The following is a 25,307-nucleotide window of genomic DNA, read 5'->3' on the forward strand; positions in this document are numbered from 1 at the left end:
GTACTTCTCCTGAACAGACCTGATTTTCCAGGTTGATTGGATTTGATGTTGACTGGTCTTAGTCATAGATAGATGACTGTAGACTTCCAGAAGTGGAGAAGATCTTATCCAGCCTAATGTCTAAATATAATTAAGGCTGATATATTATCACCAAGCAGTCTACTTGGTAGCCACTAAAAAGCATTTACTAAATAATTTTTCATTAGAAGTTGTAATTCTTATCATATAATGTGAAATGGAGATTAACAGGGATGAACTTGGCATTCTAAGAAATTTTAGAATATTTCAATATCCCATTTTCTAAGTTAGATATTTTTCCTGTACAGAGGAATGAGAATGTAGAAATTCGCCATATTTGATAATTCATGCAGTAGGCACACAGCATGCAATGTGCATGTAGACAGTTTCTTTTAATTTGCATCTTATTTGCAGACATGCTTAGCTAATTAAGAAATCTCATAGTATGCAGGAAGGTTTCTCTGAATCAAAAGGATTCTTTAAAAACCTATCAATAATCTGATTTGGAAGCACTAATTTCCTTACTTCCCATACCACAGGCTTCAACCCCAGGCCTATTTATTTATTATTAGACCCCTTCCTGTAATGCAGCTCTTTATTTCTTGTTTTTTTTTCTCAGAAATGTTTCCTTCAATTTTACTTATAATATATGGTTTGTTTCAGGAATTGGTGACATTCAGGGATGTGGTCATCAGCTTCTCTCAGGAGGAGTGGGAATATCTGGATTCTGCTCAGAGGGACTTGTACTGGGATGTGATGATGGAAAATTACAGCAACTTGGTCTCACTGGGTAAATTTAGCTTTTCACGTAACTTAGAATATGTTCTATAGAGTTATCAGTTGATATTCAATGAACTCAAAGCTATTTTTAAAGAAAATTGATGAATTTCTCCTCCCAGCTTCCAAAGGCATGGATTGAGCCTTGTATTGGAGGTGATACCTCCATTAAGCATCTTTACCATTCTTCATGGTGTCCATGCCTTCTCAGTCCCTTCATGTAATTTCTACCTTCCTTGATACAAGGGAGCTGGATTTGACTTGTAGGATACACACAGTGGATCCTTTGACACGTCTACTATATTGTGTTTGAGCCTAGAATTGCTATAAATACTTTGTTACTTTCTTACCCACCTTCTGGGAGAACAGCTAAGAGACTGTGTCCTGATGTAAAGGAATCTGTATACTTTATGCGGTTAGATTGGTAAATAGAATTCATATCCATTGCCTGCCACAAGTATTGTCTTACACCTGCTGTGTGGTTAAATAACTTTGCATTTAACGTTTAAGTCAGTATTCCAGCAAGAACCTTTTAATATTTTAGAAAGCTGCTTGTTTTCCTCTCAGCTCACATAGTTCTTGCCTTGTACCAGACCCTCTTTGAAGCAATTTTGATGTACTGAGTCATCTAATTCTTCAACTCTAGGACACAAATCCTACTTGTTCTGTTGTTCTTAGAAGAGACGGCTGAGGCAAAGGGTACTCAGGCAACTTCTCCCAGGTCACATAGCCACTTAGTGTCACAGCAGGTTTTCTTACCCAAGCAGTTTGGCACCAACCCTGGTATTCTTAACTGTTACAACGTACTGCCTCTCAAGACAGAGTTGGCATGGGAATAAATAAAATAAGACACTTCTTTACCCGTCTAGCCTTCTAGTCTCTTTATACTTTGTAATTCTGTGGTCACTCTAAAGTCAGTGTTCTTTCAGTCTTATTTCTCTTCTTGGAAGTCTTATTAATATCACTTCAACTTCATTTATTAAAAACTTGACCTATTCTCAAAGGTGTTTTTAGAATTGGCTATAATTCTTACATTTTCTTATACCTTATTTTACATTTCTTTGTTGTAAGCAGAGTGTTGCATTTCTAAGTCAGTTGTGATCACCCTACTGGAGGAAGGGAAGTTGCTCTGGAGGGTTGCAAGGGATATGACAGGTACACAGAGCCAGGTGAGTGACGGCTTGATGAAGCAAGGAAAGCCATCACCAGAGTAAAAAGCCCAGCTTATCGGGAGGGGGGACCTCTGTGAAGTTTTGGGGAAACTCCCTTTAAAGCACTATGGAAAAATTGCCTGACACTTGGGGAAGCAAATTAAGATCTTCCCCAGTTCAACCAACACTTCCCCCAGTTCCTCTTGTATTTAGACTTAAGTAAATGTCTTTATTGACCAAGAGATCTTGGTCATTTATATACTCAACATTTAATTAGTGCCTACACTGAGACAGATATTGTGCTAATAAGCCTATTACTACAATGGTGAGGGAGACCAATACAGACCTTACTGTCAGAGAGTTAACATAGTGGTGACATACATAATAGTTAAATAAATGATTAGAGAATTTATCATATATCACCTGATATGTGCTATGAAGAAAAGTAAGCAAAATAAAGGGATAAAGAATGATGGAGAAATAACTAATTCAGATATTATGGTCAGAAAGGGATCTCTGTGGTCTTAGTCTGGCATTCTATGGATATACAGTTCCTTATCAACAATTCACCTAATGACTTTTACAAGTGAAAATCTTCATTTGAATCCATGTTTTTCTAATCATTCCTTGAACATTTCTTAGTTACACCCATGCTCTTTGATAAACTTGAAATCTAGTGGGAAAGGCGGCAAGAGTGTTTGATTCTGTTCTTTGTATGATTATAACTAAAGAGCCACCTCAAATGGTACACTTGAACTCTTCTGACCTCCTCTTACTTATGTGTCATTATGTATTTGTTTATTTTCATTGGTTCAGTGTACTTTTAGCCCACCACAGCCTTTGATTGTTGATGCCTGTTTGTATTGAGTAATTCCTAATGGTGATTTTTATGTACCTTTGATGTTGATCCTTTACCCTTTGAGTTTATTTTTGCTTTTTGAAGCATCCCCAGGCTCACCCTGTACTTTCCCTATCCCAAACCAGACACCTGACTTGGTTAAAAGTGAGTTCTGGTCTTCTATGTTCCTATGTGTTTTGTTATTTTTAAAAAAATTTAACACTAGCTACAAATTTTATTTAGTCATTTACTTAGCATGTTTTAGTGCACAAAGTATTTTTTCCCCCTTTTGATTCTTGGATTGTCAAAACGGTGGTCTCTTCAAGTGATTTCTGTGTCCTTTTGGCATGACCCATTAATGTCATAGAACTTTCTTGCTTTCTGTCACAACAATCAAGGGCACGTCTTCCACCTTCCCTGCTCCAGGTCTTGACTCAGACCTTTACTTTAGGAATATTATTACTTACTTTTTATTTTAGGTTCATTACCTGGTTCATTGCCACAACCTGGGAAATAGTCATGCTTATGATGTTTTTGGTTTCATGGGAGGTATTTGACAGTTTTATCTCTTTCTAACAAATTGGTCTTTTTTCAATTTTTATGGCTTCTGGAGTTTTCAATATTTATTTATCTAGAAAATAACTCATAAGTCAACATTTTTCAAATTGATTAGTATAGGAGTCTTATTACATTTTAAAAATACCCTCTGTGATGGTTCTTGCCCTTGTTCATCACCTTAGTTTTTATATTTATTAATTATATTCTTTATATGTTTTCTAACTTAACACATTCTGATTGTGTATCTAGTGAATCCTCCCCTCACCTTTTCTTTAGGTCACTTTGTTCTTTTCTATCTTCTTGAGTGGGATGTATACATTGGTTGTTTTCATTCTTTCATTTTATTAATATAAGCATTTACATCCTTAACTTTTTATGTAACTATTGTTGAGTTCCATAGATTTTAACATGTAATATTTTCAATACCGTCATTCTCCGAAAGTTTTATAATTTCATTTCCAATAAACAGTTATTTGGTAGAAAGCGTCTTCATTTCTAAGTGGAAGGGCTTTTAATTTACTGACACTGGCATTCGTTTATGATTTTATTATTTTAGTCAAATAATCATGTTTATATTATTTCACTTTTATTACACATAATTCAGTCACATGAAATTATTTTTGCCCTTTATCATGGAGTGTTTATCAGCCACTTTAGATTTTCCTCGGTTTGTCCCCTCATCTGATTTGCAGTCTCCAGCCAGGTCCAACAGATCCATTGTTACAAAATGCCTTACACTTTTGTCCACCTTGACCACTTTTTGCGTATCATTCTATTAGCATATTCTACTTTTCAGCACAGCTTTGTTCAGAATTGCATAAGCCTTATAATATGGTATATGCTTATTATAATATCTAAAATAGTCTGATACTTTTTCAGGAAATATAACAGTGATTAGTTTTGAGTACAGGAGAACTGAAAAGTCTATTGGGGAAAAAGCATGAAGGAAAACATTAAATATAGACTAGGATTTCAGTAGGATAGATGAATAATAGTGAAAATGCTACTGAAGAGAAGTAAATAAAAACACTATCTTTACTGACATGTGGGATAAAGAAAATCATGGTTCTGTATGAGAGGGAATTAAGAGCAGTGATGGAGACAATATGCGCTAAATGGAGAGGCAACTGGAAAGCAATCATTTATAAACACTCACTATTCTTATATATGAATGTATCTTACTATATTATAAATTATATATATATAATCACTTTATTACACTGTGAAGTTTTGAAGGTGTGGAGACATGCTCTAACTGTTGCATTATTCTTACAGTTACATAATTATTTTGATAACTGTATTCTCAAATGACTTGTATTTGTAGTACCTGCTTTTGTTCTTAGAATCCTTTCAACCAGTGATTTACTTTTCCTTTAATTATCAGCTACTATGACCGTGGGGCTTGCTACTCAGTGGCACATAAAAGAATGATTTGTCCTTTTAAAGTTTAAGGAATGAGGAAATGAACAGTATGACAACAGAGAAAATTACTGAGTACACGATTTAAAAAATGGGTATGAGGGCAAGGAACTAGATACTGGAATAGAGACACAGATATGAAGTTACTCAGTCAGCTAGGACATCATTTCTGAGGGTAATAACTTTTAAACCTGGACAATGAAAGGAGGTGATGTAAAAGGAATCCATTTCTGAGAAATGGAACATCCTGTGGGCAGCTCTGGATAATAGGAAATGTGATTTGATACAGGAGGTGAAAAAAAGATTAGGTGAAGGGGGATAATGGATTAAAATGTTGTCTGACAAGCAGCACCCACCTGTTATCCATGGTAAAGTAGTTGGATTCTGTTGTAACAGAACAGAAGAAAAATATCAGAAAATTGCTAGTATCTATAGATGATCGAATTTTGATCTGCATTTGCAGTATCTCTATGAGGTACTGATGACTAATTTTGCATTTATAGGTGTTCATTCAGTTTATCTGGATTAGTTTATGAACATCAGTACTTGACAGGCTTACTAGGTGATGATCAACACATCAGTTTCAGGCCCAGTGACTTATTAATCTGCTTTCATTATCACAAACCTCACAATCTTATATCATGCTCTTACTCGCTGAGCTCACTTTACATTTCTTGAAATTTGATAGCAGTATTTTAATCATTCACTTATATTATAAACTATTTTCAGTTTTTCTCCTGTGCATTTTATAACTTTTATTTTTGTGATGCATGAAAAAAGAAAAGTTTTTTTACCTTTCAGATTTGGAGTCCAAGTACGACCCAAAGACTTTACCTATAGAGAAGGACATTATTGAAAAAAATGATTCTCAGTGGGAAGTAATAGAAAGTAGTACATCAGTTGGCCTTGAGAACTCCATTTTCAGAATTGATCAGCAAAGCAAAAGGAAGATTGAAGTACAAAGACCTGAAGTGGGATATTTCAGTCAAATGAAAGTCACCTCTGAAAAAGTGCCCAAGTATAAAAATAATACTTCTCTTACATTACATCAAAGAATCCATGACAGGGAGAAGCCCTCTGAATTTAAGGACTATGGCAAGGTCTTCAGTTGTGACTTAAACCTTGATGAGTATGAGAAAATACATGCTGCTGAGACCTATGAGTGTAGTAGATACTGGAAAACCATTGGAGTAGATGACTCACATGCCCTACAACTGAATATTCATACTGCTGTGAAACCTTGTAAATATATGGAATGTGGGAATGCATTTAGTTTTTATGAAGACCTTAATGTACACCAGAATATCCATGATGATCAGCAGTGCTACAGATGTAAGGAATATGGAAGGACTTTCAGAAAATTTGAAGAAATTACTCCACTTCACAGGATTTATGATGGTGAGAAGCCCTATGAATGCACTTTCTGTGGGAAATCTTTTAGAGTGCATGCACAACTTACTAGACATCAGAAAATCCATTCTGATGAGAAACCTTATAAATGTATGGAATGTGGCAAGGACTTCAGATTTCATTCACAGCTAACTGAACATCAGAGAATTCATACTGGTGAGAAACCATACAAATGTGTACAATGTGAGAAGGTCTTTAGAATTAGTTCACAGCTTATTGAACATCAGAGAATTCATACAGGTGAGAAACCTTACACATGTAGAGAATGTGGGAAGACTTTTGGAGTCTGTAGAGAACTTGCTCGACATCAGAGAATTCATACCGGTAAGAAACCCTATCAATGCAAGGCATGTGGAAAGGTCTTTAGAAATAGTTCATCCCTGACTAGACATCAGAGAATTCACACTGGTGAGAAGCCCTATAAATGTAAGGAATGTGGGAAAGCTTTTGGAGTAGGTAGTGAACTTACTCGACATCAGAGAATTCACAGTGGTCAGAAACCTTACGAGTGTAAAGAGTGTGGGAAGTTCTTTAGACTTACTTCAGCTCTTATTCAGCATCAGAGAATTCATAGTGGTGAGAAGCCATATGAATGTAAGGTATGTGGGAAGGCCTTTAGGCACAGCTCTGCGCTTACAGAACATCAGAGAATTCACACTGGAGAGAAACCTTATGAATGCAAGGCATGTGGAAAGGCCTTTAGACATAGTTCTTCCTTTACAAAACATCAGAAAATTCATACTGGTAAGAAACCCTATGAATGTAAGGAGTGTGGGAAGGCTTTTAGTGTGGCCAGGCACCTTACTTGATATTAAACAAGTTATACTGATGAGAAGTAAAGGTCTTTTGTTTCTGAGTTTCACTGGGAAAAAACCTGTGCATTCAATAAGAAGCAATCAAGGAGATTCACTGTCTCTCATTAAATCTGTTTCCAGGCTATATGGCCACTCTAGAAGTAGAATTGTTCATTCATAGGAATAAATACTTTCACCTTTGTTTCGATATCACCAAATATTTCTCCTTTTTATATCAATTAACATTCTGAACATCCATTTATGTAGGATGGTCCCTATTAATCCATTTCTTAAATTTGTGGGAAATGTATTTCCTAACTATTAAGTGAGTTATTGTCACATGAGTTTCTTGCCCAGGGATGTTTTGCTTGTAATTACTTTTGGTGTTCGTGTTTTTGCTCCTTTGTCTATTCATTGTTTGGGACTTACGATTGCTAATATCACACAAATACATCTTTACAATTTTTTGCTTGTAATACATGGCATATTTTTCTTTAGAGAGTTAGAACTCCCAGTCAGCTACTATGTGGTTTTAAAGTCTGTGGCCCTGCATGGTGTTTGTGTAGATTTGTTTGTTTGTTTTCTATTGATTGTTCTAATGGTTGTCATAAAATATTTGAATTATTTTTGAATTTCTATTTTGTTTTTACACAACAGATTTCTCTAAATACCTACTGAAACACAATTCCTTTTGAGTAGCCTTTTTCACCTCTAGGCAGTATCAACTGGAATTCAAATAAAATGAGCACTTAAATATTTCATAAAATATTTGAATACAATCTTATCAGCCTCTTAAATTTGTTAAGCAGCTTTAAAGGAGGAGGAAATCTACAACTACTGCAATGACCATAAACTGATCACTGAACTTACAGTAAGAGTGTTTACAACTCTATTATTACCACGGCTTCAATTGGGTTTTGTATCTCAGTGTTGTCTGTGTTTTAGCAGCTTAATAATCAGTAAATCTTTGGTTTTAGTAAACTCACCTGATTCGAGGGAAAAACAAGAAGAGGAAGAAGAAAATGAGACAGTCAATAAGGCTGCAAATCTTAGCTGCCTATCAGCTCTTTCTTAGGACAGTTGGCCTAGTTATTTAATCAATGTGATCACAAGCCACTGGTTATTATATTTTTATAAGAAAATTTACCTATTATAGTTAGATACATTTATGTTACCATCATTCATTAGATTTTAATTTTTGAAATTGGTTTCTTTCCCAGAATTTATGACTACTTTCAAGTTTTACATAGGGAGAAGAGAATAATTGTTACTACCCATCTTTGAAATAATTCAACTGTATTATAATTATTAATAATATTAAAAGCTCACTCTACATACTGAGCTATTATGTGACCACACTGATTTGCTCTTCAATCCCGCTTCACCTGGTCATTCTGAGTTACCATAAATGCTGATTTATTTCTCTCTTCTTGGTACAGAACTCCAGAACTGCTTGCCCAACACTTCTTTGTGTGCTTTTATTTATTTATTTATTTTTTTGCTTGCTTGAACAAATTATAACAATGACCTATCTAAACCTTATATATGAACTTAAAATTAATGACAAGTAAAATAACCACATGTCTTGACATTTACCTTTTGAAATCTGTAATGAATAAATGAAAAAAAATTGATGAATACAGCACACCCTTATCACGTCTCCCTCATTTGTAATTATAGCTACATTTCAATCACATTAACATTTTTCTTTGAACTTTTTAATGAACTCTTGTCTGTTCACAGACTGCTACTCTAATAAACCAAAATGTAATTATTGTTTTTGATACTTCTTATTGGTGCTTAAATTGCTAAAACTTTATTCCTTTCCATCTTCATTTGCTCCTTTATCTTTTCCATGTTTTCCCTAGCCTACTTGGAAGCTTTGGGTTTTTTCCCCCAATACAGGATGTTCCAGACCCATCCTGTTTACTGCTGCCCTTAACCATGAAATTAGCTATCTCGAAGAAAGAATTCTGGTTCAATTTAGTGGTGAATTATTCTAATTAATAAATGTAAAGGGAATGAAAGAAATAGGAAATCACCATAATAATAATGATCATTATATACAAAATCCATAGATGAATGGTAAAATTTGAGGATGTAAGTTTAAGGAAAAATGGGATATTAGAATTGTCTCAAAGTATCTCTCCCATGTATTTAATTAGAAAGATAAAACATTGCATACACTACTTTAACCAAATGATCACCAATAGTAAGACATCGGCATCAAGGTGATGCTCTAAGAAGGGCTAACACTTGGGTAGTATTCTCACCAAAACATGCATAACCATGATCATGCAATGAGGAAACTTAAGGTGAATCCAAAATGAAGAGCCTTTTGTAAAATAACTTACCCAATACTCCAAAAGTTTATAACCTTTCTATGTCATGAAAGGTAAGGGAACTAAATACAATGCCGGACTGTGGGTTCAATTTTTGGAACATTAGTGGAGAAAACTTGATGAAATCCAATTCAAGCCTGTCATCTGATTGGTAGTGTTACACCCAATGTTAGTGTCCTGGTTTTGATCATTGTACTATAGTAATGTAAAATGTTAACATTAGGCAAACTGAGAGAAGGGTGTATGAACACTCTGTAGTCTTCTTGCAATTCTTTTGTTAAGTCTAGAATTAAAAAAAAAAAAAAACCCAAACCTCTTTCCAGCCAAAATGGGCATAATAGAGGCTGGATTTCTTTTCCTGCCTAAATAATAAAACACTAGAAAAAAATGAGAAATAATGTTTTTCAGACATTGGACACCAGACAACACAGTGATAATGCCTAACAAAGTGTAAACAGATGTGAGAAACACACCTGACCCAGCTTACTGCCGGGACAGCATTTCCGCATCTCAGCACAGGGAGAATGCAGGGGGAGCTTCATCATCTCCCTAAAGATGGAGCTGAAGAGTCCAGGGAGGCTTTAATGGCTAGAGCAATTATTAGGCTGTAATTTGCCAGGCAGATTATTGAGCTAAGTTCCTATCAGTGCATGAGGTCAAGGAGACCACCTGAAGCCAGCAGAAGAAATGGTTAGGAGCACACATAATCCTTGGAGCTCACACAGGGCCAGGAATCACTTGTGTCCCCATCAGCAAGAGTGGTAAATCTCATAATTTACAGGGCACTAGTAAGATTATGCAAAAAGCTATTGTCTCAGTAGAGAAGCAAGTTAGCACTGCACTAAGGATTTCTTGGTTTCACCTAGCAACCCTTAAAGCAAATCGTGAACAAACTTTCCAGGTAGCGTAAGTATATCCCAGAACAAAGCTTGCGTATATTTATAGAAATGCAAAAATACAAAGCACAGTGAAGGTAACTTTCATGATATCTCCTAGTAAATAAATTTTACCAGGAATGTAAATAAGGAGGAACGCATGATTATAATGAGAAAAATCAAGAAATGACAAAAATAAATTTTACATTTGATAATAGATGCTGACAGTACAACAACCATAACTTATTCTGCATTTCCAATAAGGAAGACAGGAGATTGACCATGTTAAGTACTAAAGTGGCAGATATTTAAAAGTCCCGAACAAATCTAGAGGTTAAATATAATGTCTGAGACTTTAAAATACAGTGGATGGGATTAATAGATTAAATACTGCAAAAGCAGACATTAGTAAACTTCAAGATATAACAATAAAAACTATACAAATTGAAACAGAGTGGAAAACAGACTGAGAAGATAAAAGTATCAAAGAGCTGTGGGACTTCAAGTAGCCTAATTACATGTAGTTGGGATCCCTGGAAGAGAAGAGTAAGAATGGGCAGGGGACAAATATTTGAAGAAATAATGGCTGAAAACTTTCCAGATTTGATGAAAACTGTAAACCCACAGATCCAGGAAGTTCAACCCATCCCAAACACAAGAAACATGACAGGGGAAAAAAAGAACTCCAGTACCCCAAGGGAATCGTAACAAACCTGATTAAACTCCATGATAAAGAGAGAGTCTTAGAACCAGCAGTAGAGGGGGGAAAAAAAACAAAAAACCAAAAACAACAACCCTCTGTACATGCAGAAGAGTAAAGGTAAGAAAGAAACCTTAGTTCTGGATACGATGGAGTAAACACATTTTGTCCTGTTACTCCTCAATTATTAGACTTAAAATCTATGGAAAAAATATATGAAACAAACAAGAATCTGAAAGTTGGAGAAATGAAGGCCAATTGTCTGGACCTTGGGATTTGAAGAACAACCCGACTCAATGGTCAGTTCCCTGAAGGAGAATTGGGTGTTTTGTGTTTTGTCTTCCTGTATATTCCAACCTCAGCACCAGAGAAGCCTGAAATTCGAAATGCCACCAGGTGCAAACAACTACCAAAACACGACACAATAACAATCAAAACACCAAAGCTATGCTTTCCCTAGCCAAAGAGCTCAGAAGGTTGCTGCCCTGCAGAACCGAACCCTTTGACAATGCCAACTCTACATTAGCTGAACACTAAAAACAAAAAGTACCAATCGTCCACACTGTTATGCACAACAGCTAGCAGCGCCACCCTACCTTCTTGCCAGTTAGCATCTGTGATGCTTTGTGTGCCCACAGCGGATCACCCCAGCCCAGCATTAAAGTGGCAGTGCCCCCTCTCCCAGTGGGCACATGCAGATTCTGATGTAGGCAGAGACCTGACTACCGTCCTAGCCCATCAATAATGGGCAGCTACGGTTAGGTAGCACTGACTGCCATCCTAGCCCAGGAATCATGAAGCACTCCTCATCAGGAGATGCCGGCAGGTGCAATGGAAGTGTGTAAGTATAGAGTGCTGAGTACTGTTGTGACTTGGCTCTTACCAGGTGGTGTTCCTCCTCATACCATCTGGCAGGCATTTACAGAGGCAGTGTGTGAACTGCCAGTGCAGTATCACTCCAACGCAGCAGTAACAAAGGCCCTTTCCCCTTCCAGCCAGTGGGGCCTCCCATACTATGTGTGTAAACTGAGCCACGACTAAATTCGCCCTTATCAACAAGTAGCAAGATTTACATAAGAACCACGCTATGATTAGATTATACCCCAGATCACCAGGGTACAGTAAAAATTTACTCATTCTCACAAGAATCAGTAATATTCAATTTGAATGAGAAAAGACTGGCGGGGGGGGGGGAACCTACCAAAAACAAGATGACAAAGATATTAGAATTATCTTACAAGGATTTTAAAGCTACTATCATAAAAATGCTTAAAGCATGGCATCTACCTAAAAACAGAGCTTCAAAATACACAAAGCAAAAACTGACAAGGTAACAACAGAGCCTTCAAAACCACTTTCAATAACAGCTAGAACAACTAGGAAGATTGTCAAGAGAGCAGAAGACGTGAACAACAGTATAAATCAACTAGATAATAGGCATCAATAGAAACTCTACCCAATAAGAGCAAAATACACATACATTCTCCTCAAGCACACATAAAACAAATGTTCTCCAGAATAAAACACACCTTGCGACATGAAACAAATGTTAATAAACTTAAAAGGATTAAAAATCATATTAAGTATATCCAGTTATGTGATATTAAATTAGAAATAAATAACAGAAAATTGAGACATTCACAAATATTTGGAAATTAAACATATTACCAATAACTTAAAAATCAAACAAAAAGTAAGGAAAATTAGAAAATACTTTCAGGTGAAAATGAAACTCATGAGATGCATATAAGGCAGTGAACAGAGGTAAATTTATAGTGATAGGTGCCTACTTTTTTTTAAAAAGAAAGCTCTCAAATCAGTAACCTAACTTTGCACCTTAAGAAACTAGGGAGGAATAAAAACAAGAATGAGGGAAATACTAAGGAATAGATGAGAAATAAATAGGAAAGTTAATAGAAAAAAGATTATAAATAAAGTCAAAATTTCTTTCTTTAAAATATAAACAAAATGACAAATATTCGGCTAAAATGGCCATGAAAATAAAAAAGGGAGATGATACTGAAATCCAGAATGAAAAGAGGGTGTGACTAGTGACCTCACAGAAATGTAAAGTATTAAAGGAAATGCTATGAACAACTGCATGCCAGCAAATTAGGTAACTTAGACAAAAATTCCTAAAAAGACAAAATCTACTGAAATATACACAAAAAGATGGATAATCTAAATGTCCATATTTTTAAATAAACTGAGTAATAACCTAAAATAGAAGCATCAGGTACAGATAGTTTCACTGGTGAATTCTATTAAATGTTTAAGGCAGATATACTAATTCTCTACAATCTCTTCCAGAAAATAGAATCAGATGACAAATCCTAACTCATTCTATGAGCCTATCATTAGCCTAATATCAAAATCAAATATTAAGACACTGTAAGGAAGGAAAATTACACACCAGTATCTCTCAAGAACATAAAAGCAAATATCCTCAATAGAGTATTAGAAAGTCAAATCCAAAAAAAAAAAAGTATAAAAGGAATCATATACACAACCAAGTGGGATTTATCCCATGCATGGAAGACCAGTTCAATATATAAAACTCAAGTAATTAATCCATCTCATCAACAGACTAAAGAAAAACCATATGATCATTTCAATAGAGTCAGAAAAGGCATTTGGAAAGATCCCATACTCATTCATGATTTAAAAGCTTGTCTCAACAAACCAGGAATAGAGAGAACTTCTTCAACTTGATAAAAACATTTACCCAAAACTGACAGATAACATTGTATTCAATAGTGAAAAACTAAAAGCTTTCCCTTTAAGAGCAGGAACAAGGCAAGGATGTCTGCTCTCACCACTCCTATTTAATATTGTACTACAAGTTCTAACTAATGCAACAAGATAAGAAAAAGATATAAACTGTATGCAGATTGGGAAGTAATAAATAAAACCATCTCTGCAGATGACATGGTTGACTGTAAAAACCCCAAAGAAATCATTAAAAAACTGAATACAAAAGTCAAGTATCTACCTATACACCAGCAATGAAAAATAGAAATTTGAAATTTAAAACATGTACCCATTTACAGTGACAAAAAGTACTAAGGAATAAACCTAACAAAATATGTACAAGACATAGATAAGGAGAACTAGAAAACTGATGAAATAAATCAAAGAACTAGTCTATGTTCATAAATAGAAAAAAACCTGTGTTCATAACTCAATAGTAAGATGACAGGTCTTCCAAACTTGACCTATAGTATCAATGCTATATCAATTAAAATTACAAGTTATTTTGTGGACACTGACAAACTGATTCTAAAGATAATGTGGAAAGGAAAGTGACTCACAATAGTCAAACAATACTGAACATGAAAAAGTTGGAGGACTAACACTATCAACATAAGATTTACTATAAAGATACAGTAATCAAGACTGTGTATTGGCAAAAGAATAGACAAATAGATCAATGGACCAGAACAGAGATCTCAGAAGTAACTCTAAACAAATAGATTTTTTTTTGAAATTGAAATATTCTTTATTTCCTACATTTTAATTTCCATATGTACGTGGTTTACCTAAGAACACACATAAATCTACCATTAGAAAACACACTCTTCAACACATTTTTATAGCCTGTCTGATGCTCAAATTTCTCTACTGATTTGATATGTTCCTTTTCTGTCTTATTAGGTATTTCACTTATTTGATATGGACTCTACTCCAGCCAAGATATTCTGCATGCTTCTATTCTTGTTCTAGAAGTATTTGGTTCATGTTATTATATACATTTTATTTCTTCTAATTACAAAAGAAGCTCAGCCACTTTTCTTCACCAACTGACTTAAGGTCCTAATATATTGCTAAGTTAGGGTGATAATCAATGCAGATCATATATAAATACCACTAAATATATATTAGACTGGATATTAGCATGCATGGTCATTTTTGTTTTATTAATAAAAGGATGCAGAAAAATTTGGATAGCGCTATCAACTCTATGCAATGTTACAAGTCTTTCATAACACAGAGGTGTACACAGGATGCCTTGTGGCTCCTCTGCCGATCATCTATCTTACCCATGTTCTAACTTTCTTTATGCATATAGAATATACAACCTATGAATGGATAAAATTATTACACAGAGATATGTTTCAGTTCTACACATTAACAGCAGAGTGTCAAAAATAGAAAGCAATTCTATTTATAACTGCATCAAAAAGAATAAAATACCTAGGAATTAATCTAAGGAGGTAAAAGGTCTTTACTCAGAAAACTACGACACTGACAAAAGAAATTGAAAATGACACAGATGGAAAGATATAGCATGTTCATCAATTGGAAGAATTAAATTGTTAATATGACCATATTACTCCAGGTAATCTATAGGTCAATGCAGTCCCTGTCAAATACCAATGGCATTTTTCACAGAACTAGAACAAATAAATCTAAAATCTCTATGAGAACACAAAAGACTCTGAATAACCAAAGCAATCTTGAGAAAGAAAAACAGAGCTGGAAGTTTCATGCTCTCTATCTTCAGACTGCAAAGCTACAGTGATCAAAACAGTATGGTACTGGCACAAAAACAGACATGTAGATCAACAGAGCAGAATGGAAAGCCCAGAAAGAAACCAATGCACTTGCACTTAGGGTCAATTAATCAATGGCAAATGAGGCAAGAATATGCAATGGGGAAAAGATAGTGTCTTCAATAAGTGCTTTTTGTTTTCTCAAGATGCTGGTAAAATTGGGCAGCTACATATAAAAAAAAGGAGTTAGAACATTTTTTCATACCATATACAAAAATAAACTCATAACGGATTAAAGATCTAAATTTAAGACCAGAAACCATAAAATTCTTAGAAGATAGGCAGAACACTCTGACAGAAATCACAGCAATTTTTTTTTCTCTTTCTTCTTTTTTTTTTTTTTTTTTTTTTTTTGTGCTTTGATGACTAGAGAAGTTCCTTTAGTATTTCTTATAAAGCTGGTCTGGAGGTGTTGAATTCTTTTAGCATTTGTTTATCTGTAAAGCTTTTGACTTCCCCATCAAGTCTAAATGAGAGCCTTGATGGATAGAGTATTCTTGGCTGTAAAATTTTCCCTTTCAGCACTTTAAATATATCATGCCACTCCCTTCTGGCCTGAAGGGTTTCTGCTGAAAAATCAGCTGATAACCTTATGGCAGTTCCCTTGTATGTTATTTGTTGCTTTTGTCTTGCTGATTTTAATATTCTCTCCTTATCCTTAATTTTTGTGAATTTGATTAGTATGTGCCTTGGTATATTCCTCTTTGGGTTGATCCTGTGTGGGATTCTCGAAGCTTCCTGGACTTGAGTGAGTGTTTCCTTTCCCAAGTTAGGGAAGTTTTCAGTTAGTATCTCTTCAAAATTTTTCTCAGGTCCTTTCTCCCTTTCTTCATTTTCTAGGACCCCTACAATGCGAATATTAGTGTGCTTCATATTGTCCCAGAGTTCTCTTAAATTATCCTCATTTGTTTTCATTCTTTTTTCTTTTTTCTGTTCTGCAACAGCAATTTCCAGTTCTGTCTTGTAGCTCACTAATCTGTTCTTTGGCTTCATTTAGTCTATTCTTGGTTCCTTCTAGTGTGTTACTCATTTCAGTAATTTTATTCTTCAACTCTGTTTGGCTATTCTTTATATTTTCCAGCTCTTTGCAAAAAACTTCATTCTGTGCATATATACTTCTCTTGAATTCTTGGAACATCTTCACCATCATCATTCTAAACTCTTTCTCACATAAATTGCCTATCTCCTCATCACTTACTTCTTCTTCTGTGATTTTATCTTGTGCCTTGTCCTGGAGGAAATTCCTCTGCCACCTAATTTTGTCTGTCTTTCTCTTTGTGGTTTTTGGGTTTTTTTTTTTTAACATTTTTTATTGTTACAGTCATTTTACAATGTTGTATCAAATTCCAGTGTACAGCACAATTTCTCAGTTATACATGAACATACATATATTCATTGTCACATTTTTTTTGCTGTGAGCTACCTCTTTTAGATGGGCTAGTTATGATTCTCAACCTTGGAGAAGTGGCCCTCTGTGGGAGACATCCTATGTGTCCCAGCAGTACACTCCTCTCTTGTCACCCAAGGGGCAGGGTTGAGCTGGTCCCAGTGTAGAGTCTGGCCTGTGTTTGTGGATTCCTACCACAGGCTTGGGACTATTTTCTTATTTCTGGTATCTGCCCCCGGTGGATGACGCTGGGCTAGAGGCTTATGTAGGTTTCCTGGCAGGAGAGGTTGGTGTCTGCCCACTGCTGGGTGAAGCGTGGCCTGGGCCTCTGGTGGGTAGGGCCCTGCCTTGAGGCGTTTGTGGCTCAGAAAGTCTGCTGATGGGTCAGGCTGTGTTTCCACCCAGTATGTTCTTTGGACTAAGGGTTCCCAGCCCTTAAGCCTACAGGTTGTTGGGTGGGGCTGGTCTTGGTGCTATTGATCCAATCAATGTCAGCCTCCAGGGACGCTCAAGTAGATGACCACTCCCAGGATGTCTGCCACCAGCTTCTATGCCCCCTGGGTGAGCTGCAGCAGTCCCCTAACTCCCCAGGAGAACTTCCAAAACCAGCAGGCAGGTCTGGCCCAGGTTCCTGTATAATCACTGTCTCTGCCCCTGGACCTGGTGCAGGCGAGATCCCATGTGTCCTTCCCAAGAGACTTAAGTCTCTGTCTCTCCCAGTCCTGTGGGGCTCCTGAAGTTAACCCCCACTGGCCTTCGAAACCAGATGTCCTGGGGTCTCCTCCTCCCACTGCCGGGACCCTGGTCTGGGGAGCCTGACGTGGGGCTCAGAACTCTCACTCCTGTGGGAGTGCCTCTGTGACTTAATTGTTCTTCAGCTTGTGGGCTGCCCACCTGGGGCATATGGGGCCCAACGATGTCAGAACGCACTCCTCCTACCTTCATGTTGTGGTTCTCTCAATGTTTTCAGTTGAAGCAGATCTTTTTTTGCTAGAGTCGAGTCTTTCTTCTCGATGGCTATTCAGAAGTTGGTTGTTGTTTTTTTGTAGCTGCAAGGAGAGGCAAGTTCGTGGTCCTTCTACTCTGCCATCTTGCCCACCATCCAAACAAATAGGTTTTTGACAAAGGAACAAAGACAAATCCATGGAGAAAGGTGCCAATCAACAAATATTGAGGAACAACTGGATATCCCCATTAAGAAAATGAATCTGGACCAGGCTTTACAACTTTCAAAAAAAATTCAAAATCAATCATACACCTAACTGTACTGTATAAAACTAAACTTTCTAGAAGATAACAGAAAATGTAGATGACTTTGGCTTTGGAAATGATTTTTTTAGAAACACCAAAAGTACAATCCATGAAAAAGAAAACTTGATAAGTTAGAGGTAATTAAAAATTTCTCTTGTGCAAAAGACACTTTTAATAAAAAGACAAGACACAGACTGGGAGAAAACATTTGAAAAATGTACATGACAAAGGACTTGAAACACAAATATGCAAAGAACTCTTAAAACTCAACAGTAGAAAGCAAACAATTCAATTAAAATGTATAAAAGATCTGAACAGACACCTGGCAAAAGATATATAGATAGTAAATAAGCTTATTCAAAGATGCTCAGAACTATATGGCATTAGGAAATTGCAAACTACAATGAGATACCACATACACCTATCTGAACAGCTAAAATCTAAAATGCTGACAATACCAAATGCTGGTAAGGATGTGGAGAAACAGGAACTCATTCATTATTGATGAGAAGGCAAGATAGAACAACTTTGGAAGACAGTTTGGCAGTTTATTTCAAAGCTAAACATAGTCTTACCATATGATCAAGAAAACTTTCTCCAAAGTATTTGTCCAAATAAGGAGAAAACCTATGGACAACAATCCTCACTCAAGTGCTTACAGCATATTTGTTCATAATTCCCCCAAACTGGAAGCAACCAAGAGGTCTTTAAAAGGTGAATGGATAAACAAACTACTGCACATATATACAATAAATTATTCAGTGAGAAAAAGAAATTAGTTATTAAGCCACAAAAACACATGGAGGAAACTTAAATACACATTGCTTAGTGAAATGTGTCTTTTTATTTTCTATATTTTTGATTGTTTGATACCTGGGGCTTTAATGACTCAGGAGAGACTGTGCCTCCCAGAATAGCAATTTCCTTCGGACAGTGAACAACTCACATGTGAGCCAGCCTTTCAAATGAAAACTAATCAAACAGAGCACAGCCTTCAATGACCCCCTTTATCAGACTCTCACACCATGGACAGCATTCCCTTGCCCTAATCACTCCAGAGCCATATCCTAGCAACTACGGACAGCTCTTTGCCCCTCAACCCTCTGAAACTGTTCAAACTAAGCAATCTAAAGCCTTCTTACACTATTCCACCCATTCCTTCCTGCAGAAAACACAATAAAGCTTCTTGCTCATGTTTTCTTCTTGTTCTACCTCCTGACAGGCCCTGGGGCTTCCTCGTGTGGACCTGTGTGATGTGCTGTGCTGCCTGTGATTACAGAAGTGTATTCCTTCAGGACAGTAATTTCTGTGTCTGTGTATGTTACCATACCTAATTAAAGCAAATCCTGGGTATACTTTAAAAATAAGCCAGTCTGAAAAGGCTACATACTTTAAGGATTCCAACTATATGGAGTTTGGTGATAGGAAACTGTAGACAGTAAAATTACCAGTAGTTGCCAGGAAAGAGAAGGGACTGCGGAGAGAGAAACAGTTGAAGCACAGGGGACTTTTAGGGCAAATTATTCTGTGTGATGTTGTAATGATATAAGATGATACTATATATCACATGACACTATGCATTTTGAAAATTCCATAGAACTATATAACACAAAGAGTGAACCCCAATGTAAATTATTGACCTTAGTTAATGATAATGTATCAATATTGATTCTTCAATTATAATAAATGTAAAACACCACTATAAGGTATTAATCATATGGGGAACTGATCAGAGGAGAGAGGGGTATATAAGAACTCTCCTTAAACCTAAAAGCACTCTGAAAATAAAGGCTATAATATAAAAAAGACAACCAACAAAATGTGGGGGAAGGATTGCAAATCATATATCAGGTAACAGCCTTGAAATTAGAATATATAAAGAACTCAGTAAGAAGAAGAAAAACTGCCCAACTTTAAAATAAGCAAATAAGTGGAATATGCATTTTTCTAGGATATACAAATAGCCATTAAACACATGGAAACATTATTAGTCACCAGAAAAATGCAAATCAAAATCATAATGTGTTACCAATTTACACCTAAAAGGGCAAACAATCACAAGACAGACAGTAAAAAGTGTTGGTGAGGGTGCAGAAAATTGGAAACCAAATAAATATCTATTGGATATGTGAAACGGACTTTGAAAACAGTTTGGCAGTTCCTCAAAATGTTAATCATGGACTTACCATAGTACCTAGCAATTCAAAATTTAGGTGGAATTGAAAACCCAAAAGAATTGAAAACATATGTCCACACAAAAACTTGTAAATGAATGCTAACAGCATTATATTTATTATAAATTAATTATATTAATTCATAATAGCCAAAGGTGGAAACAATCTGGCCTTGCCCACCAGTGAGCCACCTCTAGCCTCAGACCCAGGATTACCCACAAGTGGGCAGACATCAGCTTCAAGAAAATCACAGCCCCACAGCCTGGGGACCCAGCCTGCACACCAGCAGGCCAGATCCTGCCCTGGGACTGGCTGAACCCTGGCCGTGGCTAAGCCCTGACCCCGCCCACAAACAGGCCAACAACAGTTTTGGGACACCCTGGACCCTGCTGCCAACAGTGTCAGGAACAAGCCCCACCAACCAGCAACCCAACAGCAGCTCTGGCACCCCTGACATGGCTCTGCCTGCACATTGGCTGGCACTAGTCCCAGGACTGGCTTCACACACCACTAGTGGGAAATAGCCCTGGGGTCTCCTGGACCCTGACTCCACCCCCAGTAAGCCAGCACAAGACTCAGGGCCCCTTAGGGTACCACAGTCAGCCATCTTGAGATCCAGTCGCATGAACCAGTGGATGGTAGCCTTTGCACAAGGCAGAGCCTGGCAATGAACCTGACAGGGGTGGCCAACCAAGCCTAGCAGACCACCCACATAGCTAACCCCAACAGAAGGACACATGCAGCCCTCAAAGGGGCTAGAACATACAGCTCTGGTGATGAGTGGTGAGTGCATTACTGGGACATGTAGGATGTCTCCTACAAGAAGTCACTTCTCTGAGGTCAAGAAACATAACCAACCTACTAGACATACAAAAACAAAAACAGAAACTTAGACAAAATGATGTAACAGAGGAGTATGTTCAAAATGAAAGAACAAGATAAAGCCAAAACTTAGACAAAATGACATTACAGAGGAATATGTTTAAAATGAAGGAACAAGATAAAGCCACAGAAAAAGAACTAAGTGAAGTGGAGACAGACAAACTGGCTGAGAAGGAATTCAGGGTAGTGATTGTAAAGATGATCAAAGAACTGGGGAGGAAAACAGATGCACAGAATTCTCTGTTACAAGTTTTTAACATAAAGTTAGAAAATATAAAGAAGAAGCAAACAGATGAAGAATACAATAACTAAATGAAAAATGCACTAGAAGGAATCAACAGTAGGCTACATGATACAGAGGAACGGATCAGTGAGCTGGAAGGGAGTAGTGGAAATAACTAATGCTGAACAGAAAAAAAAAAGAAAACAGACTCATAGCGAAAAAAAATGTGACAATGAATATATGTATGTTCACGTATAACTGAAAAATTGTGCCTTACACTGGAATGTGACACAACATTGTAAAATGCTTATAACTCAATAAAAAATGTTAAGAAAAGAAAACAGAACGAAAATAAGAACAGTTTAAGAAACCTCTGGGACAACATTCGGTGCACTAATCTTTACATTACAGGGGCCACAGAAGGCGAAGAGAGAAAGGGGCTGAAAACATAACTGAAGATTGGTTGAAAGTAGCTGAAAACTTTCCTAACTTGGAAAAGGAATCAGATATCCAAGTTCAGGAAATGCACAGAGTCTCAAACAGAATTAAACCAAAGAGGAACACACCGAGACATACTGTAATTAAAATGGCAAAAATTAAAGATAAAGAGAGAACATTAATAAGTGGCAGGGGGAAAAGCAACAAGTTACTTACAAGAGAACTCCCATAAGGCTATCAGCTGATTTTTCAGCAGAAACTCTGCAGCCTGCAAGGGAATAGCACTATATATTTAAAGTGATTAAACAGGAAAACCTACAACCAAGAATACTCTACCAGGCAAGAATCACATTCAGATTTGATGAAGAGATCAAAAATTTACAGATAAGCAAAAGCTAAGAGTTCTGCACCACTGAAACAGCTTTATAAGAAATGTCAAGGGAACTTCTCTAAGTGAAAAAGAAAAGACCACAACTAGAAAAATGAACTTTACAAAAGGAAAAAGCTCATCAGTACAGGAAAACATACTGTAAGGGTAGTAAATCAATCACATACAAAGTTAATAGGATGGTTAAAAGACAAAAGTAGTAAAATTACCTATACCCACAATAAAATAAACATGTATATACATAGATTGCTATATATTAACCTCATGGTAACTACAAACCAAAAATCTATCATAGATACATACACAAAAAAGAAAAAGGAATCCAAACGTAATACTAAAAATAATCCTCAAATCATAAGAACAAAAGGAATAAAATTTCAATTTAAGAATACTGGAATCATATCAAGCATCTTTTCTGATGATAGTACTATTAGACTAGAAATCAACTACAAGGAAAAAAAAAAAACTTCAGAAACCCACACAAAGGCCAAATGATACACTACTAAACAGCCAATGGATCACTGAAGAAATTAACAAAGAAATATAAAAAATAGCTGGAGACAGAGGAAAACAAAAACATAACCTTCCAAAATCTGGAAGGGATACAGCAAAAGCAGTTCTAAGAAGGAAATATACAGTGATACAAGCCTACCTCAGGAAATAAAAAAAAATCAAATAAACAACCTAAACTTATACCTGAAGGAACTAGAAAAAGAAGAAAAAACCCCGAAGTTAGTAAAAGAAGGAAATCATAAAGATCAGAGCAGAAGTAAATGAAATAAAAACTAAAAAAAAGAAAGAAAAGATCAATGAAACTAAGAGCTGGTTCTTTGAAAAGATACACAAAACCAATAAACCTTTAGCAAGACTTATTTAGAAAAAAAGACAGCCCAAATGAATAAAACCAGAAATGAAAAAGAAGTTACAAATGACAGTACAGAAATACAAAGGATCATGAGAGATAACTACAAACTATATGCCAATAAAATGGACAACCTAGAGAAATGGACAAATTCCTAAAATGTACAATCTCCCAAGACTGAACCAGGAAGAAACAGAAAATTGAACAGACCAATTACTGGTAATGAAATTGAATCAATAATAATAATTTTTTTAAAACTCCAAACAAAGTCCAGGACCAGAAAGCCCCCAGATAAATTCTACCAAACATTTAGAGAAGGGTTAACATCTATCCTTCTCAATATTCCAAAAAATTGCAGAGGAAGGAATGCTTCCAAACTCATTCTGTGAGACCAGCATCATCTTGATACCAAAACCAGACAAAGGTATCAGAAAAAAAGAAAATTACAGGCCAGTAACACTGATGAACCTAGATGCAAAAGTCCTCAACAAAATGCTGGTAAAGAGAGTTCAACAATACATTAAAATAGATAAACAATAAGCTTATACTATATAGCACAGGGAAGTATATTCAATATCTTACAGTAACCTATAATGAAAAAGAATATGAAAACAAATATATGTATGTGTATGTATGACTGAACCATTATGTTGTACACCAGAAACTGACACAACATTGTAAACTGACTACACCTCAATTTAAAGAAAGAAAGAAAAAAACCAAACAAACAATACAGTAAAGGATCATACACCACGATCAAGTGGAATTTAGCCAAGGGAAGCAACGATGGTTCAATATCCACATCAATCAATATGATACACCACATTAACAAACTGAAGAATAAAAATCATATGATCATCTAAACAGGTTAAAATAAAATTTTGATGAAATTCACCATCCATTTATGATTAAAAAAAAACTCCCCACAATGTTCATATAAAGGTAATATATCTCAACATAATAAAGGTCATATATGACAAGCCCACAAGTAACATCATACTCAGTGGTGAAAAGTTGAAAGCATTTGCTCTAAGATCTGGAACAAGGCAAGAATGCCCACTCTTGACACTGTTATTCAATATAGTATTGGAAGCCCTAATTCAAATTGGAAAGAAAGAAGTAAAACTGTTTCTGTTTGCAGATAACATGATACTTTACATAGAAAATCCAAAAAACTACTAGATGTAAAATATACATAATTTTGTATGTATTTCTATACAAAGAGTATTTTGTTGTTAGTGTATAAAAATTAAGAAAGCAATATCATTTACCATTGCATCAAGAAGAACAAAATACCAGAAACAGACTCACAGACATAGAAAACAAAGAGAGGAATTCACACAAATATATAGCTATCACAGGCAGAATCCAATGGCAAGTCCTTGGCAAGGATTTCCTCGTCTTGAGAGGCCTTTTAAAAGTTGAATCTGAGATTCCTTATGAAAAGTTCCAGCACAGCCAATTAAAACACCTTCTATAATAAATTACAGTTATCTAAATAATCAGGCTAAGTTTACTGAAACCAGACTTATTTTGCAAACAAATTAGTCTTATTTTGGCTGTTTCATAGAAATGAGGGTAATTTTAGAGAGAAAAATTATGTTTCAGTGATATTCCTTTATTGATACTAAGTTCTAGAGTTGTTAGTTGCTTTTGAGGTTTTGTGTTTATTGCCCAAGACTCACTTCCTGGGTGGCTCTTCGTTACTATGTTATTACAAACATTTAATTAAATTATTAAAAAGACATTCTAAGTTTATTTCTCAAATAACTTTCAATTAGGTGGGAAGTTACAACATCACTTAAATGAAAATATAAAATGTGTATGTATATATGTTTACACACATATGTGTGTATATATGAATCTACATGTTTACATATATGTACATATGTAAAACCAGAATATTCAGTATTCACAACATAAACTGAACCATTTGTCATACTAATTTTAAAAATTAGGAAATGCAAAGAAGATATGGTCAACGAGAAATAGCAGGTTCCAAGTTACTTGATGGGTCTTTCTGAGGTGTTTGCCAAGAAAAAAAAAAAGTTACCTCCTGAAAAAAATGGAGCATTTTAGAAACAAAGAGAAAATACTAAGCCTCCTTAAATATGACTTTTAGATGTTATAACCATTGTTTTCTTCTCTGGAGATCGCTGTTGGAGAAGAATATGTTAGCTAGGCAGCAGTAGGGGAAGAATAGGGTTAACCAAAGTGTGCTTTGTTTTGCAGAAACTAATCCTTAAATTGCAGAAAGTTGCAAACAC

General features: G+C 35.8%; 1 protein-coding gene and 1 long non-coding RNA gene across 3 annotated transcripts in view; one reads left to right on the forward strand and one right to left on the reverse strand.

Moving 5' to 3' along the window:
• Nucleotides 1–25,307, forward strand: part of LOC116277836 (uncharacterized) — a 52,684-nt gene that overhangs the window by 8,400 nt on the left and 18,977 nt on the right. Inside the window, exons 4-5 of one of the 2 annotated variants that reach the window (XM_072968702.1) lie at nucleotides 682–808; nucleotides 5,563–6,959. In XM_072968702.1, coding sequence (XP_072824803.1) covers nucleotides 682–808; nucleotides 5,563–6,959 — 1,524 coding nt within the window. Of the gene's footprint in view, nucleotides 1–681; nucleotides 809–5,562; nucleotides 7,120–25,307 lie in introns of those variants that run through there. The other variant, XM_031672519.2, reaches the window with a different exon arrangement.
• LOC116277837 (uncharacterized) overlaps nucleotides 1–25,307 on the reverse strand; it is a 35,715-nt gene that overhangs the window by 7,963 nt on the left and 2,445 nt on the right. Inside the window, exons 2-3 of the long non-coding RNA XR_012076179.1 lie at nucleotides 5,556–5,595; nucleotides 5,118–5,145 (exon numbers count right to left, since the gene is read on the reverse strand). This is a non-coding gene — a long non-coding RNA (uncharacterized lncRNA). The remainder of the gene's footprint in view (nucleotides 1–5,117; nucleotides 5,146–5,555; nucleotides 5,596–25,307) is intronic.

Source organism: Vicugna pacos, chromosome 9 (assembly GCF_048564905.1).
Source record: "Vicugna pacos chromosome 9, VicPac4, whole genome shotgun sequence".
NCBI lineage: Eukaryota > Metazoa > Chordata > Mammalia > Artiodactyla > Camelidae > Vicugna > Vicugna pacos.